An 18,797-nucleotide genomic window follows, 5' to 3' on the forward strand; every position below is an offset into this window, starting at 1 on the left:
AATAATAAAGACTAGCACAGAGATAAATAAAATACAGAATAGAAAAACAATAAAGAAAATCAATAAAACCAAAAGTCGGTTCTCTGAAAAGATCAACAAAGTTGATGAACTCTCAGTGAGATGGACTATGAGAAAAGAGAGAAGATTCATATTACTGAAATCAGAAATGAAAAGGAGGACAGTACTACCAATTCTACAGGAATAAAAAATAAGATAGTTTGAAAAATTATACACCAACAAATTGGATAACCTAGATGAGATGAACAGAGTCCCAGAGTAGAAAACCTACCAAGACTAAAGAATAAAGAAACAGAAAATCTGAATCAAATTGTAACTAGCAAGGAGATTTTTTCTTTATTTTAATATTTACTTCATAACAGTGTAGGTAACATACAGAGTTATAATAGTTTCAGGGGTACAATATAATGATTCAACACTTTCCTACATCTAGAACTTATCACAATAAGTGTCCTCCTTAACCCCATCACTTATTTCACCCATTCCCCGCCAACCTCCCCTATGGTAACCATCAGTTTGTTGTCTACAGTAAAGAGTCTGTCTTGTGGTTTGCCTTTATCTTTCTCTTTTACTTTTCCTTTGCTCCTTTGTTTTATTTCTTAAATTCCACATGAGGGAAATAATATGGTATGGATAATTCTCTGACTGAACATTTTTCATTTAGTATTATTTTCTCTCGCTCTAACCATGTTGGTGCAAATGGCAAGATTTCATTCTTTTTTCTGGATGAGTAACATTCCATTGTGTATATATACCACCTCTTCTTCCATTGGGACACCTGGGCTTCTTCTTTAATTTGGCTATAATAATGCTTCTATAAACTTACAGGTGTGTGTAGTCCTTTGAATCAGTGTTGTATTTTGGGGATACTGAGTAGTGTGTTAACTGGATTGTGGGGTAGTTCTATTTTCAACTTTTTGAGGAAACTCAATAGTATCTTCCACAGTATCTGCACCACTTTGCATTTCCACCAACAGTGCAAAAGGGGTACCTTCTCTCCAAATCCTCGCCAACACTTGTTGTTTCTTGTGCTGTAAATTTCAGCCATTCTGACAGGTATGAGTTGCTACCATATTGTAGTTCTTTTTGTTACTGTTTTGCTTTTTTACTTTAATTTTTTTTAGTTTTAAATTTAAATTCATAAATAAATAAATTTAAATTCAATTAACATATAATGTATTATTAGTTTCAGATGTACAGTTCAATGATTCATCAGTCTTTCATATAATTCCCATTGTTCATTATATCACTGTAGTTTTTTAAAAGATTTTATTTATTTATTCATGAGAGACACAGAGACAGAGGCAGACATAGGCAGAGGGAGAAGCAGGCTCCATGCAGGGAGCACAATGTGGTACTCAATCCTGGAACTCCAGGATCATGACCTGAACTGAAAGCAGATGCTTAACTGACCAATCCAGGTACCCCTATTATGCCCATTTTTAATTGGCATCTTTGTTTTTTGAGTTTTGAATTGTATAAGTTCTTTATATATTTTGGATACTAATACTTTATTGGATAAATCATTTGCAAATATCTTTCTATCATTCTATGAGTTTCCTTTTAGTTTTCTTGACTGCTTGCTTCATTGTGCAGAAGCTTTTTATTTTGATGTAGTCCCAATTGTTTATTTTGCTTTTTTCTCCCTTGCCTGAGGAAACATATGTAGAAAGAAGTTGCTACTGGAAATGTCAAAAAGGTTACTTCCTGTGTGCTTCTTCTAGGATTTTTATGGATCTAGGTCTCACATTTAGGTCTTTAATCCACTTTGAATTTATTTTTGTGTATGGTGTTAGAAACTGGTCTGGTTCCATTCTTTTGCATGTAGCTGACCAGCTTTGCTAATACCATTTGCTGAAGAGATGGTCTTTTTAAACGGGGACAGTCCTTTAAGAAAATGGTGCAGGGAAAACTGGGTTTCTACATGCAAAAAAATAAATAAATAAAACTGGACTCTAATTTAATACCACATAAAAATTTAACTCAAAAATTATTAAAAACCTGACTAGAAAGAATTCACCATAAAAGAAAGATTCAGAAACAGTACAATTACAGTTACAGAATTTGGATTACAATTTGATGTCAGAAATCCAATTCAGAAGAACAATTATAAAGCTACTTGTGGCTCTGGAAAAAAACATAAAGGAATCAAGAGACTTCATGACTGCAGAATTTAGATCTGATCAGGTTGAAATTAAAAATCAATTAAATGAGATGCAATCCAAACTGAGGTCCTAACGACAAGGGTTAATGAGGTAAAAGAAAGGGTGAGTGAATAGAAGACAAGTTGATGGCAAAGAAGGAAGGTGAGGAAAAAAGAGAAAAACAAATTAAAGACCATGAGGAAAGGTTAAGGGAAATAAATGACAGCCTCAGAAGGAAAAATCTACATTTAATTGGGGTTGCAGAGGGTGCCAAAAGGGACAGAGAACCAGAAAGCATACCTGAACAAAATATAGCTGAGAATTTCCCTAACTTGGGCAGGAAAACAGGCATTCACATCCAGGGGATAGAGATATTCCCCCATAAAATCAATAAAAAACCGTTCAACACCTCGACATTTAATAGTGAAACTTGCAAATTCCAAATATAAAAAGAAAATCCTTAAAGCAGCAAGAGACAAGAGATCCCTAACTTATATGGGGAGAAATATGACTAACAGCAGACCTCTCCAAAGAGACCTGGCAGGCTAGAAAGGGCTGTCAGGATATAGTCAGGGCCTAAATGAGAAGGACATGAAGCCAAGAATACTTTATCCAGCAAGGGTCTCATTCAGAATAGGAGGAGATATAAAGAGCTTCCAAGATAGGCAAAAACTAAAAGAATATGTGACCACCAAAACAGTTCTGCAAGAAATATTAAGGGGGGTGGGATCTCTGGGTGGCTCAGCAGTTTAGCGCCTGCCTTTGGCCCAGGCGCGGTACTGGAGTCCTGGGATCGAGTTCCCCGTTGGGCTACCAGCGTGGAGCCTGCTTCTCCCTCCTCCTGTGTCTCTGCCTATCTCTCTATGTCTATCCTGAATAAATAAAAAATAAATCTTTAAAAAAAAGAAATATTAAGGAGAACTCTAAAATACAGAGGAAGTACAAAGAAATAATCTACAAAAACAGGGATCTGAATAGGTATTATGATGACACTAAATTCATATCTTTCAATAGTAACTCTGAACGTGAATGGGTTTAACAATCCCATCAAAAGATGCAGGGTTTCAGGCTGGATAAAAAAAGCAAGAGCCACCTATTTGCTGTCTACAAGAGGTTCCTTTTAGACCTAAGGACACATATAGCTTGAAAGTGAAAGGTTGGAGAACCATTTACCATTCAAATGGCCCTAAAAAGAAAGGAGGGGTAGCAATCCTCAGATCAGAAAAATTATAGTTTATCCCAAAGACTGTAGTAAGAGATGAAGAGGGACATTATATCATACTTAAAGGATCTATCCAACAAGAGGACCTAACAATCATCAATATTCATGTCCCTAATGTGGGAGCTGCCAAGTATATCAAGAAATTAATAACCGAAGTAAAAAGATACTTAGATAATAATACATTGATGCTAGGAGACTTCAATACGGCACTTTCTGCAAATGACAGATCTTCTAAGGAAAACATCTCCAAAAAACAAGAGCTTTAAATGATACACTGGACCAGATGGATTTCACAGATATTTACAGAAATTTACATCGAAACGCAACTGAAAACACATTCTTCTCAAGAGCACATGGTACTTTCTCCAGAATTAGACCACAGACTGAGTCACAAATCAGGTCTTAACCGATACCAAAAGATTGGGATTCTCTCCTGCATATTTTCAGATCACAATGCTTTGAAACCTGAACTCAGTTACAAGAAGAAATATGGAAGAAATTCAAACACATGGAGGTTAAAGGCCATCCTGCTAAAAATGAAAGGGTCAACCAGGAAATTAGAGAAGAATTAAAAAGATTCATGGAAACTAATGAGAATGAAGATACAACCCTTCAAAATCTTTGGGATACAACAAAAGCAGTCCTCAGAGGTATATATATATATATATATCACAATACAAGCATCCCTCAAAAAACTGGAAACAACTGAAATACACAAGCTAACCTTGCCCCTAAAGTAATGGGAGAAAGAACAGCAAATAAACCTACATCAAGCAGAAGAGAGATAATAAAGATTCAAGCAGAACTCAATGAAATAGAGACCAGAAGAACTGTGGAACAGATCAAAAAAAACAGGAGTTGGTTCTTTGAAAGAATTAACAATATAGATAAAACATTGGCCAGCCTTATTAAAAACAAAAGAGAAAGGCTCTAATTAATAAAATCACAAATTAAAAAGGAAGGATCATCACCAATACCAAGGAAATACAAATGTTTTAAAAACCATACTGAGGGGGGCACTTGATGGGATGAGCACTGGGTGTTATGATATATGTTGGCAAATTGAACTCCAATAAAAAATATGTATAAAAATAAAAAAATAAACTAAATTAAAAAATAAAAATCATACTATATGCAGCTATATGCCAATAAATTCGGCAATCTAGAAGAAATGGACGCATTTCTGGAAAACCACAAACTACCAAAACTGGAACAGGAAGAAATAGAAAATTTGAACAGGCCGAACAGGAAGAAATAGAAAATTTGAACAGGCCAATAACCAGGGAGGAAATGGAAGCAGTCATCAAAAACCTCCCAAGACACAAAAGTCCAGGGCCAGATGGCTTCCCAGGGGAATTCTATCAAACGTTTAAAGAAGAAACCATACCTATTCTACAAAAGCTGTTCGGAAAGATAGAAAGATATGGAATACTTCCAAACTCGTTCTATGAGGCCAGCATCACCTTAATTCCAAAAGCAGACAAAGACCCAACCAAAAAGGAGAATTATAGACCACTATCTCTTATGAAAAAAGATGCAAAACTTCTCAATAAGATACTAGCCAATAGGATCCAACTGTACATTAAGAAGTTATTCACCATGACCAAATGGGATTTATCCCTGGGATGCAGGGCTGGTTCAACATGCATAAAGCAATCAACGTGATAGATCCTATCAACAAGAGAAAAAAAACAAGAACCTCAGTAGAGGGAAGAGAAAGCTTTTGACAAAATACAGCATCCATTCCTGATCAAAACTCTTCAGAGTATAAGGATAGAGAGAACATTCCTCAGCATCTAAAAAGCCATCTACGAAAAGCCCACAGCAAATATCATATTCAATGGAGTAACACTTGTTGCCTTTCCCGTAAGATCAGGAATATGACAGGGATGTCCACTCTCACCTCTCCTATTCAACATAGTACTAGAAGTCCTAGCCTCAGCAATCAGGCAACAAATAAGGAATAAAATGCATTCAAATTGGCCAAGAAGTCAAACTCTCCCTCTTTGCAGATGACATGATTCTGTATATAGAAAGCTCAAAGACTCCACCCCAAGATTGCTAGATCTCCTATAGCAATTTGGCAGTGTGGCAAGATAGAAAATCAATGCCCAGAAATCAGTGGCATTTCTATACACTAACAATGAGACTGAAGAAAGAGAAATTAAGGAGTCAATCCCATTTACAATTGCACCCAAAAGCATAAGATACCTAGGAATAAACCTAACCAAAGAGGTAAAAAATCTATGCCCTAAAAACTACAGAACACTTCTGAAAGAAATTGAGGAAGACACAAAGAGATGGAAAAATATTCCATCCTCATGGACTGGAAGAATTAATAGTGTGAAAATGTCAATGCTACCCAGGGCAATTACACATCCAATGTAATCCCTATCAAAATACCATGGAGTTTCTTCACTGAGTTGGAACAAATAAACTTAAGATTTGTGTGGAATCAGAAAAGACCCCGAATAGCCAGAAGAATATTGAAAAAGAAAACCATAGCTGGGGGCATCCCAATGCCAGATTCCAGGTTGTACTACAAAGCTGTGATGAAGACAGTGTATTACTGGCACAAAAACAGACACATAGATCAATGGGACAGAATAGAGAACCCAGAATTGGACCCTCAACTTTATGGTCAACTAATATTCAACAAAGTAGGAAAGACTATCCACTGGAAAAATAAATGGTGCTGGGAAAATTGGGCAGGCATGTGCAGAAGAATGAAACGAGACCATTCTCTTACACCATACCTAAAGAGAAACTCAAAATGGATGAAAGATCTAAATGTGAGACAAGAGCCCAACTAAACTCTAGAGGAAAACACAGGTAACACCCTTTGTGAAGTTGGCCACAGCAACTTCTTGCAAGATACTTCTATGAAGGCAAAGGAAACAAAAGTAAAAATGAATTACCGGGACTTAATCAAGATAAAAAGCTTCTCCACGGCCAAAGAAACAGTCAACAAAACTAAAAGCCTACAGAATGGGAGAAGATATTTGCAAATGACTATTAAATAAAGAGCTAGTATCCAAGATCTGTAAAGAACTTATTCACCTCAACGGCAAAGAAACAAACAATCCAATCATGAAATGGGCAAAAGACATGAACAGAAATCTCACAGAGGAAGACATAGACATGGCCAACAAGCACATAAGAAAATGCTCTGCATCACTGGCCATCAGGGAAACACAAATCAAAACCACAATGAGATACCACCTCACACCAGTGAGAATGGTTGAAATTAACAAGCCAGGAAAGAACAAATGTCGGAGAGGATGTGGAGAAAGGGGAACGGTCTTGCACTGTTGGTGGGAATGTGAACTGGTGCAGCCACTCTGGAAAACTGTGTGGAGGTTCCTCAAAGAGTGAAAAATATAACTACTCTATGACCCAGCAATTGCACTGCTGGGGATTTACCCCAATGATACAGATGTGGTCAAATGCTGGGACACCTGCATCCCAATGTTTATAGCAGCAATGTCCACTTTAGCCAAACTGTTGAAGAAGCTTCCAGTGTCCATTGAAAGATGAATGGATAAAGATGTGGTCTATGCATACAATGGAATATTCCTCAGCTATTAGAAAAAACAAATACCCACCATTTGCTTCACGTGGATGGCACTGGAGGATATTATGCTGAATGAAGTAAGTCAATCAGAGAAGGACAAAAATTATATGTTCTCATTCATTTGGGGAATATAAAAAATAGTGAAAGGGAATAAAGGGGAAAGGAGAGAAATGAGTGGTAAATATCAGTGAGGGTGACATAACATGAGGCACCTAACTCTGGGAAATGAACGAGGGTTAGCAGAAAGGGAGGTGGGCAGGGGGTTGAGGTGACTGGGTGATGGGCACTGAGGTGGGCACTTGACAGGATGAGCACTAGGTATTATGCAAACTTTCAGCTCTAGGCCTAGAGAGTGGGGTCCTGCCATTTTCATCCTGCCCATCAGTGCTGAAAGCCTTCAGAAGGGAGCAAAACAGCAGCACATGGTGGAATCCAGGGCCACTTATAGGGACCCCAGTCCCCCAGCACTGGAGGCACATTTCCACAGCTGCAAGCATATCTGAGGATAACCTCAACAGGTGCCTGCCTCAGAAGACCAGCAGGAACAAGTGGCTGCACCAAATTTACCGAACATAGCTAAAAACACCAATTCTTGGGAAAGCAATATATAGCATTAAAAAAAAAAACTTTAGTCTTTCAGTTTTATTTTTGATCTATTGTCTTATGTTTTTCAATTCTATAAAAATGATTATAAATATATTAGCTGGGCTTGAAAATGCATAGAACACGAGTAAGCATCCTTTACTGTAGAAATCAAAGAACCAAAATCTAATCAATCTGAAATTTAAAATTCTATTACTGTGATGAAGTCACAAATGGAGGCACTAAAAGCAAGGATAAATGAGGAAGAAGAGATAGTCAGTGATATAGAAGATAAAATGATGACAAATTAAGAAGCTGAGAAGAAAAGAGAAAGACAACTACTGTATCACAAAAAGAGACTTAGAGAACTCAGCAATTCTATAAAGTGAAGTAATATCCAGTTAATAGGGGTCTCAGAGGATGAGCAGGAGGGCAGAAGGTTTACTTGAACAAAATATAGCTGAAAAGTTCCCTAAACTAGGAAAAGAAACACGCCTTCAAATCCAGGGGGCACAGACAACCTCTCTCAAAAATCAGTAAATATAGGTCAGCACTTCGACATATAATAGTGAAGCTTGCAAACTTCAGAGATAAAGAAAAAATCCTGAAAGCAGCTCGGGACAAGAGATGCTTAACCTACAAGGGTAGGCACATAAGACTTGAAGCAGATCTGTCCAGGGAGACCTGACAGGTCAGAAAGACTAGTATGATATATTTAGCATGGTAAATGGGAAAAATATATGGCCAAGAATATTTTATCCAGCAAGGCTGTAATTCAGAATAGAAGAGGTAAAGACTTTTCAGGACAAAACAAAACAAAAACAATAACTAAACTAAAGGAATTTCTGAACACTAAATCAGCCCTGCAAGAAATATTAAAGGGGATCCTATGAGTGAAGAGAGAGAGCCCAAAAGTAACAAAGAACAGAGACAATCTACAGAAAAAGTGACTTTACAGGTAATAAAATGGCACTACATTCATATCTTTCAATAATCACTTTGAATGTAAATGGACTGAATGTCCAATCAAAAGACATACAATTTCAGACTGGATTTTAAAAGAAGAAAGAAGGAGAAGAAATAAGAAAGAAGAAGAAGAAGAAGAAAGAAGAAGAAGAAGAAGAAGAAGAAGAAGAAGAAGAAGAAGAAGAAGAAGAAAGAAGAAGAAGAAGAAGAAGAAGAAGAAGAAGAAGAAGAAGAAAGAAGAAGAAGAAAAGAAGAAAGAAGAAGAAGAAGAAGAAGAAGAAGAAGAAGAAGAAGAAGAAGAAGAAGAAGAAGCCCCATCAATATGCTGGCTACAAGAGACATGTTTTAGATCCAAAGACACCACTAGATTGAAAGTGATGTGGTAGAGAAACACTTATCATGCTAATTGACATCAAAAGAAAGCTGTATTTGAAATGCTTATATCAGAAAAACTAGATTTTAAGCCAAAGATTGTAATAAGAGATGAAAGAGTACACTATATCATAACAAAAGGATCTGTCCAACAAGAACATCTAACAGTTGTAAATATTTATGCCCCCAACATGGGATCAGCCAAATATACAAACAAATTAATAAGAAAATTAAAGAAACACATTAATAACACAGTGATAGTAGGAGACACTAAGACCCCACTCACAGCAATGGACAGATCATCTAAACAGAAGATAAACAAGAAAACAAGGGCTTTGAATGACACACTGGACCAGATGGACTTAACAGATATATTCAAAGTACATCCTAAAGCAGCAGAATATATATTCTTCTTGAGTGCCATGGAACATTCTCCAGAAAACATCACATACTGGGTCACAAATCAGGTCTTAACCAGTACAAAAAACTGAGATTATACCATGCATAAATTTCAGAACACAATGCTTTAAAATTTGAAGTCAATCACCAAAAAAAAATTGGAAGGAACACAAATATATGGAAATTAAATAGCATCCTACTAAAAAATGAATGACTCAAGCAGGAAACTAAAGAAGAATTTAAAATATACATGGAAGCAATTAAAAATGAAAATCTGATAGTTCAGATCTTTTGAGGATGCAGCAAAGGCGGTCCAAATACAAATCAAAACCACAATGAAATACCACCTCACACCAGTGAGAATGGAAAATTAACAAGACAGGAAACACAAATGTTGGAGAGGATTCAGGAGAAAAGGAACCCTCTTACACTGTTGGTGGGAATGTGAAACTGGTGCAGCCACTCTGAAAACTGTGGGTTCCTCAAAGAAATAAAAAACGACCTGCCCTACGACCCACAATTGCACTGTTAGGGATTTACCTCCGAAGAATCTGATGCAAATAACGCCGGGGCAACCTCACCCCGATGTTTCTTCCTAGCAGCCATGTCACAATAGCCAAACTGTGGAAGGAGCCTCGGTGCCCATCGAAAGGATGAATGGATACAGAAGAGTGGTTATTTATACACATGGAATATTAACTCACCATAGAAAACAAACAAATACCCCCCATTTTGCTTAACGTGGATGGAACTTGAGGGTATTAAGCTGAGTGAAGTAGTCAATTCGGAAAGACAAACATGTATGTTCTGCACTCAAATTGGGAAAAAATGAAATAATAGTGCAGGGAAATTAAGGGAAGGAGAAGAAATGTGTGGGGAGATATCAGAACGGGACACAGAACAAAAAAGACGTCTAACTCTGGGAATGGAACTAGGGGTGGTGGAAGGGGTAGCAGGGCGGGGGTGGGGGTGGAATGGTGACGGCACGGAGGGGACACTTGAAACGTGGAATGACACTGGTGTTAATTCAGTATGTTGGTAAATTGAACACCAATAAAAAATTAAATATAAAAAAAAAAAAAAAAAAAAAAAAAAAAAAAAAGGGGCGGTCCTAAAAGGCAATATATGAGCAATATAGGCCTTTCTCAAAAAACAAGAAAAGTCTGAAATATACAACCTAACCTTACACCTAAAGGAACTGGTAATAGATCAACAAATAAAGTCTAAACCCAGCAGGAGAAGGGAAATAATAAAGATTAAGGCAGAAATCTTAGATATATATATTTTTAAAAAGTAGAACAGATCAAAGAAACTAGGAGCTGGTGCTTTGAAAGAATTAATAAGATAGATAAAACTCTAATGAGCCTATCAAAAAGAAAAGAGAAAGGGACTAAATAAAGTCATGAATGAAAGAAGAGAGATCATAACCAACACTGCAGAAATACAGATAATTATAGGAGAATATTATGAGTTATTATGTACCAACAAATCAAATATGGAAGAAATTGATTCATTCCTAGAAACATATAAACTATGAAAGCTGAAACAGAAAGAAATAGAAAATCTGAACAGACCCATAACCAGCAATTAAATTGAATTAGTAATCAAAAATCTCCCAGCAAATGAAAGTCCAGGGTTGGATGGTTTCCCAGGGGAGTTCTACCAAACACTTAAAGAAGAATTAATATATATTTTTCTGAAGAGTTTTTAAAAAATAAGAATGGAAGAAAAACTTCCAGACTCATTCTACTTGATCCCAAATATCCCCACCAAAAATGAGATATCCTATGTCCATATCCCTTATGAAAATGGATGCAAAAATTCTCAACAAGATACTGGCTAATAGCATCCAACAGTACATTAAAAGTACTATTCACCATGACCAAGGATTTATTCCTGGGCTGTAAGGTTGGTTCAACATCCACAAGTCAATGTGATTCACTACATTACTAAAAGAAAGGACGGAAACATGATCCTTTCAACAGATGCAGAAAAAAACACTTGACAAAATGCATAATCCTTTCTTTTTTAAAAATGCATTTATTCATGAGAGAGAGAGAGAGAGAGAGGCAGAGACAGAGGGAGAAGCAAGCTCCACACAGGGGGCCTGATACAGTACTCGATCCTAGGACCTCGGGATCACACCCTGAGCCAAAGGCAGATGCCCAACCCTGAGCCACCCAGGCATCCCTACAATTTCCTTTCTTGATAAAAAAAAACTCTCTGCAGTGCAGGGATAGAAGAAACATACCTCAATAACATAAAAGCCATATATGAAAAGCCTACAGTGAATATAATTTTCAATGGGGAAAAAATGAGAACTTTTCCCCTGATGTCAGGAACACAACAAGGATGTCCACTCTCACCATTCTTATTCAACATGGTACTGGAAGTCCTAGGCTTAGCAATCAGACAACAAAAAATAAAAGACATCTAGACTGGCAAAGAAGAGGTCAAACTTTCACTCTTCACAGATAATATGATACTCTATAGAAAACCCAAAAAAAACTCTACCCAAAAATTCCTAGAACTGATACAGGAATTCAGCAAATCACAGGATATAAAATCAGGGCACAGAAGCCAGATGCATCTCTATACAGTAACAATGAGGCTGAAGAAGGAAAAATCAAGGAATGGATCCCATTTACAATTACAACAAAATCCATAAGATACCTAGCAAGAAACCCAACCAAAAACGTAAATGATCTGTACCCTGAAAACTACAGAAAAATTATGAAATATTTTGAGGAAGACACAAAGAAATGGAAAAATATTCCATGCCCATTGACTGGAAGAACAAATACTATGAAAATATCTATGCCACCCAAAGCAATTTACACATTCAATGCAATCTCTTTCAAAATACCATCAGCATTTTTCATAGATCTGGGGCAAACAGTTCTACAATTTGCATGGAACCACGACAGACCCCACAGAGTCAAGGCAATATTGAAAAAGAAAAGCAAAGCTGGGGACTCCTGGGTGGCTCAGAGGTTGAGCGTCCATCTTTGGCTCAGGGCGTGATCACAGAGTCCTGGGATCGAGTCCCACATTGGGCTCCTTGCATGGAGCCTGCTTCTCCCTCTGCCTCTCTGTCTCTGTCTCATAAGTAAATAAATAATCTTAAAAAAAAAAGAAAAGAAGAGTTAGAGGCATCACCGTTCTGGACTTCAAAGCTGTAGCAGTCAAGACAGTATGATACTGGCACAAAAATAGACACATGGATCAACAGAATAAAAAATCCAGAAATGGACTCACAACTATAAGGTCAACTAATCTTTAACAAAGCAAGAAAGGATATCCAATGGAAAAAAAGACACTCTCTTCAACTAATGGTGTTTGAAAACTGGACAGCAACATAAAAAAGAGTGAAACTGGATCACTTTCCTAAACCATACACAAAAACAAATTCAAAATGGATGAAAGATCTAAATGTGCATGAGGAAACCATCAAAATTCTAGATGAGAACACAGGCAGTAACATCTTTAACAATAGCTATAGAAACTTATTTGATGTGTTTCCTGAGACAAGGGAAATAAAAACTAAAGCTATTGGGACTTCATCAAGATAAAAAGTTTTTGCACAGTGAAGGAAACAACAAAACTAAAAGGTAACCTATGGAATAGGAGAAGACATTTTCAAATGACATATCAGATAAAGGGTTAGCATCCAAAAATCTATAGAGAACTTATTAAACTCAACACCCTAAAAAAATCCTGTCAAGAAATAGGCAGAAGACATATAGATATTTCTCCAAAGAAGACATACAACTGGCCAACAGACACGTGAAAAAAGGTTTAATATCACTTGGCATCAAGGAAATATAAATCAAAACCACAATGAGGTACCACCTCATACCAGCCAGAATTGCTAAAATGAACAACTCAGGAAACAACATCTATTGGTGAGGATGTGGAGAAAAAAACCTCTTACACTGAATGCAAACTTGTGCAGCCATTCTGGAAAACTGTGGAGATTCCTCAAGAAGTTAAAAATAGAGCTACCCTACAATTTATCAACTACACTACTAGGTATTTATCCAATGGATATAGACCTAGTAGTTCGAAGGGGCACATGCAGCCCAATATTCATAGCAGCAATATCCAGAATAGCTAAAATATGGAAAAGCCCAGATGTTCATCGATGGATGAATGGATAAAGAAAAAGTGGTATGTAAACAATGGAATATTGCTCAGCTATCTAAGGAATGAAATCTTGCCATTTGTAACATTATGTTTGGAACTAGAGGGTATTATGCTAAGTGAAATAAGTCAGTCAGAGAAAGACAAATGCCGTATGATTTCACTCATATTTGGAAGGAATTTTTCCTTCTGGAAAAATGAAAGGAAAGCAGAGAGGGAGGCAAACCATAAGAGACTCTTAACTTTAGGAAAGAAACAGGTTTGCTGGAGGGGAGGTGGATGGGAGAATGGGAAAATTGGGTGATAGGCATCAGGGGAGGCACTTGAAGTAACAAGCATTGGGTTGTTTATGCAATTTATGAATCATTAGATTCTATCTCTGAAACTAATAACACAGTATATGTTAATTAAACTGAATTTAAATTAATAATATATTAAATACCTACACTTAAGACCTAAAACTATACAACTCTGGTAAGAACATATATGGCAAAATCTTTCCAACATTTGCTTTGGCAGTGATTTCTTGGATATGACTCTAGACACACAGGTGATAAAATAAAAATATAGACATAATGAAGTTCATTATTTTTAATTGTGTATCAAAATACACTATAAAGGGAGTTAAAGGACCACCCACAGAATGGGAGAAAATATTTGCAATTCATAGGTTTGATAAGGGATTAATATCCCAAATATATAGAGAACTCATACAACTCAAGAACAAAAATTAAACAACACATTTAAAGATGTGCAAATGACTTAAATAGACATTCCTCCAAAGAATAAACAAATGACCAGTAGGTACATGGAAGGATGTTCAACATCACTAATTATTAAGGAAATGCAAATCTTGTGATTTGCACCAACATAGATGGAGCTAGAGGGTATAATGCAAAATGAAATAAGTCAATCAGAGAAAGACAAATACCTTATGATTTTCCTCATATGCGGAATTTAAGAAACAAAACAAAGAAACAAAGGAAAAAGAGGAAGAGAGAGAGAGAGAAACAGACTCTTACCTATAGAGAACTGATGGTTACCAGAGGGGAGGGATTCAGTGGATGGGTAAATAGGTGATGGGGATTAAGGAGTTGCCTTGATGAGTACCGGATGATGTTGAATCACTATTGTACATCTGAACCTAATATAACACTGTATGTTAACTATATTGGAATTAAAATTTTTAAACTTAATAAAAAAGAAAGGCATGGGAATGAGAGATATCAAGAAAAAAAGAAGGAAATTCTGTGTAGGCTGCAATATGATGAAACTTGAAAACATGCTAAGTGAAATCAGCTGGTCACAGAAAGACAAACATTGAATGATTACTCTTATATGAGATACTTAGAGTAGTCAAAATCATAGAGACAGAAAGTTGAATGGTTTTTGCCAGGGACTAGGATAAAGGAAGGATGATAAGTTCTTATTTAATGGGTATAGAGTTTCAGCTTTATAAGATGGAGTTATGAAGATGGATGGTGGTGATAGTTACAAAGTATTATGAATGTAATCAATACCACTGAAGTGTATACGTAAAATGATTAAGATGGCAAATTTTATGTTATGTGTATTTTACTCCAATAAAAATATTGAAGAACAGAAAAGACTGATACTCATACTGAACAACAGCTAATGATAGCTTCTTTAATACTCAGTGCCTGTTGTCTTTCCGAAAGTGGTTTCTGCTCTTTATATCTTCCTGTCCAGCAGATGTAAGGCCTATTACCCATATGCAGATCTCCTAGAATCAACTTCACACACTTATCCCCAGAACATGGTCAATTGCATTACTTTCATTACCAAAATTTTCTTCCTAAAATCTAACCTATTTTGTTTCCTGGCTCTACCAAGTGGCTAACCCACACTGAACTTTGCTATATCATTTCAATACTGTGCTTTACACAAATTTGTGCTTCCAGATACTTTATCCAAGATCAGGCTTTAAGCCTTGTACTGAATCCTTCACCGTAGCAAGCATGTCCATGTGTAATATCAATCTGTTCCTGGCCTCATATTACCAAGAACCTAGACAGTCTTACTGCCCTACATAGCCCTTCAGAAATACATCTTTAGAAGCACTTCTAAAAGTGTGATCTATATAACAGTGCTACCAAAAGATGGTCACTAATAAAAGGTTCAGTAATTAAGCATGATAAATTCTACATACTCTAGTCCCATCTTGGATATTTTTGGTAAACAAAAAGAAATACAAGGCTCTGAGAAGCTCTGCAGCAAAGAATACTATTTGACCATGTTTAACCTAGTGTTTTGCAAACACATTCAGACTCATGACCACTTTTTCACCAAACTGGGACTCAGTTTGAGAGATGCTCGTTTTGAGTACCTCTGAGGCACCCCCAGCCTCCATTTTCTAAGTCCTCCCCAGTTCTCAGGTTCCAGTCAATGAATTTCATAAGTTAAGGATTCCTCACCCAGTATTCCAAGATGCTTATTTTCTTCCAGCTGCACCTTTTCCTGGAATGTCTCATCTTGGAAGGCTTCATATCGGACTTTCCAGTAAGTGCCCCCAATCCGACTGGAGCCCTTCTGGAAGAATTTATCTGAGCCACTGGCATATAAAAAGGCAAGTGTCACATGATTTAATTGTGTATCAAATAGATCCCCATCTCACCCTTGGTCTCATCAAGTTATGGATATTTATATTTAGGAAGAATCTCAGAGATCATTCAGGTTAAATTCCACCCAGTGAAGGTATCTCCTTTGATAACAGCACTAATAAATTAAATACAGCTTCTGCCTGCTTGAGTCTTTCAAAGGTCAGGGGACTTACTTTAAGACAAAACAATTCCTTTTACTGTTGGATAGTTTTAATGGTTGGAGTTCCTCTATATAGTAGGCTAAAATCTTCTCTTGTAAGTTTCAGACAATGGGGCTAGTTATGCCCTCTGACATTACATAGACTTACATCTTTCCTAATCATTCTCAGGTACTTAAGACTCATTCTGACCTTAATCAAAAATATTCTTTATTTTGGGGAACCTGGGTGGCTCAGTCAGTTAAGCAACTGACTTTGGCTCAGGTCATGATCTCAGGGTCCTGGAACTGAGCCCTATGTCAGGCTCCACACTCAGCAGGGAGTTTGATTCTCCTTCTCCCTCTGTCTCTCCTCCTGTTTGTTCTCTCTCTCTCTCTCTCTCTCTCTCTCTCTCTCTCTCAAATAAATAAATAAATAAATAAAATATTTTTAAAAATATACTTCATTTCAAAATGAAAGCCCACTAATTTAGCAAGCATAGTTGGAGATTCAAGAAGCTATGCTGAGACTCAAGTTCCTATTTTCTTATGGTTTCTGCAGATTCATTCCATTACTAGAAGAGTAAACATGACAGGTGCCCTAGAACTCAAAACTCTCCTAGTCATTTACTAAGTATCTCTTCTGTAAAAGACCTGGAATCATGATAACCCAGTGAGTCAATATAACTAAAGACCTAGAATCTGAATAGGGAACTAACCTTCTGCCCTATTTTGCCTATATCTGAGATATGAATGAGGCAAGAGAACTTTGAGAAATTCTTCCAAAGGGATAAGAATGGAATGGCTACAAGGTAAGTTGCCCCCACTCTTCTATATTTCTCTGAGTGCTTTTTACACTCTTGCTCAAATGCCTCCTTCAGACTATAGAAGAGAAAGGAAGGGACAATGAGGTAAACAATGAGTAAAATAAAGAAGAGTTGGATAAATGTCATTTCAAATGTTCTGGGTTTTTTTGGGGTTTCATTTTCTGAACACAGACTGGGATCATAGCAGAAGCAATCTCAAACTCTGCTTGGACCCTTTGCTGAGTATGTGACACAACCCAACAAAAAGCTTTGTGGCTTCCCAAGAGTGAGTTCTCCAGGGGACCACAAGAATTTGACTAACAAGTGTGTCATGTAATTTTAGCTAGATAATGATTGTAACCCCCAAGTGAAGTGAAAGATTTCTGAGAGAGAGAGAGAGAGAGTAATAGGTGTTAGCCTGATCCCAGAAGCTGCGGGGGGGGGGGGTGGCTCACTGCCTCTTACCTGCCTGGTTCCCTCAAATTCTTCCCAGTACTTCCATCATGCCCCATCGGGCCATAGTCCCATAGAATCTCATGGGCCTCAATGAAGTACTGCCGAACTTTGCCTGTGAGTTGGTTCATAGGAGGGGTCATAGAGCAAGACTTGACCTTGTAGAGTGCTTGCATGCCATCTAGAGGAAGAACATCATAGCTGACTTCATTCCACTCAACAGGTCTTGTAGGCAGATGACCCACCTTCCTCCCTTCTAATGTTTTTCCCTCCCACCTTTCACTAGGCCACTTTCTCTCACTCCTCAAGAACCTGGCTGGAAGAAAGGGATCCTATGTGAGAGTTCAAGTATCTTCACCTGTTAACCGCAACTAAATCATTTACTAGATCCTCATTCCTGCTTCTGCAAAAGGCTTACATTATAGCAACATCACAGAGTTTGAAGTCAGAATACTTGAGTTCCTGTGTAATCCTTATCACTTTCTGTAGGGCTTTTTGGCCAGTCACATCCTAGATCTGAACTGTAACCCCTGTTTTCTAAATGAGAATAGGGGGGGATCCCTGGGTGGCGCAGCGGTTTGGCGCCTGCCTTTGGCCCAGGGCGCGATCCTGGAGACCCCGGATCGAATCCCACGTCAGGCTCCCGGTGCATGGGGCCTGCTTCTCCCCTCTGCCTGTGTCTCTGCCTCTCTCTCTCTCTCTCTCTCTCTCTGTGACTATCATAAATAAATAAAAATTTAAAAAATGAGAATAGGGGTATCTAACACACTGGGCTGGTGGGAGCATCACATTTTTAATAAGAAGAGTAAGCACTGGGTGTTATACTATATGTTGGCAAATCGAACTCTGATAAAAAAATATACAAAAATTAAAAGAGTAAGAAAAAAAGGAGGAGCAAGTTATGTGTAATGTGGGAAGCTTCCAAAATAATGGAACATCTATATGTGGAGATGAAGCTTCAGACTTGGGAATGTCCGGAAAATTTAAATTCTAAATAGTATCTCCAAATGTGGAAGAATTTACACTGAGGCATAGTAATAATGGATGATACTGCTTTATATTTGCTTGACAACTTATAGAGGTCATTTGGGTATACTATCACATTTGAGTCTCACATCATCCCAAGGAAATTTGAAATTTGTAAATTAGAAATTTGAAGTAAGAAAAAGGGGGAGAAATAATATTAATTTTAATATGTATTATATCCAAGCTTTGTGCCAGGTGCTTTAAATATGTTACATCCTTCAATCTTCATAACCACCATGTGAAACAGACTTTTAATGTCCCCTTTGCACATGAAAAAACTAAAGATCAGAGAGGTTAAGTAACTTCCTCAAGATTGCACAGCTAGTCAGGGGTGA

The 18,797-nt window shown here is 37.2% G+C and overlaps 1 protein-coding gene across 6 annotated transcripts in view; it reads right to left on the reverse strand.

Annotated features, from left to right (window-relative positions):
• The window catches only part of HEPH (hephaestin), a 95,448-nt gene that overhangs the window by 69,277 nt on the left and 7,374 nt on the right, over positions 1-18,797 (reverse strand). For all 6 annotated transcript variants that reach the window (XM_055338424.1, XM_055338421.1, XM_055338426.1 and 3 more), the window contains exons 6-7: positions 17,449-17,617; positions 15,856-15,992 (exon numbers count right to left, since the gene is read on the reverse strand). In XM_055338424.1, the coding sequence (XP_055194399.1) occupies positions 15,856-15,992; positions 17,449-17,617 (306 nt within the window). The remainder of the gene's footprint in view (positions 1-15,855; positions 15,993-17,448; positions 17,618-18,797) is intronic.

Source organism: Nyctereutes procyonoides, unplaced genomic scaffold (assembly GCF_905146905.1).
Source record: "Nyctereutes procyonoides isolate TBG_1078 unplaced genomic scaffold, NYPRO_anot_genome, whole genome shotgun sequence".
NCBI lineage: Eukaryota > Metazoa > Chordata > Mammalia > Carnivora > Canidae > Nyctereutes > Nyctereutes procyonoides.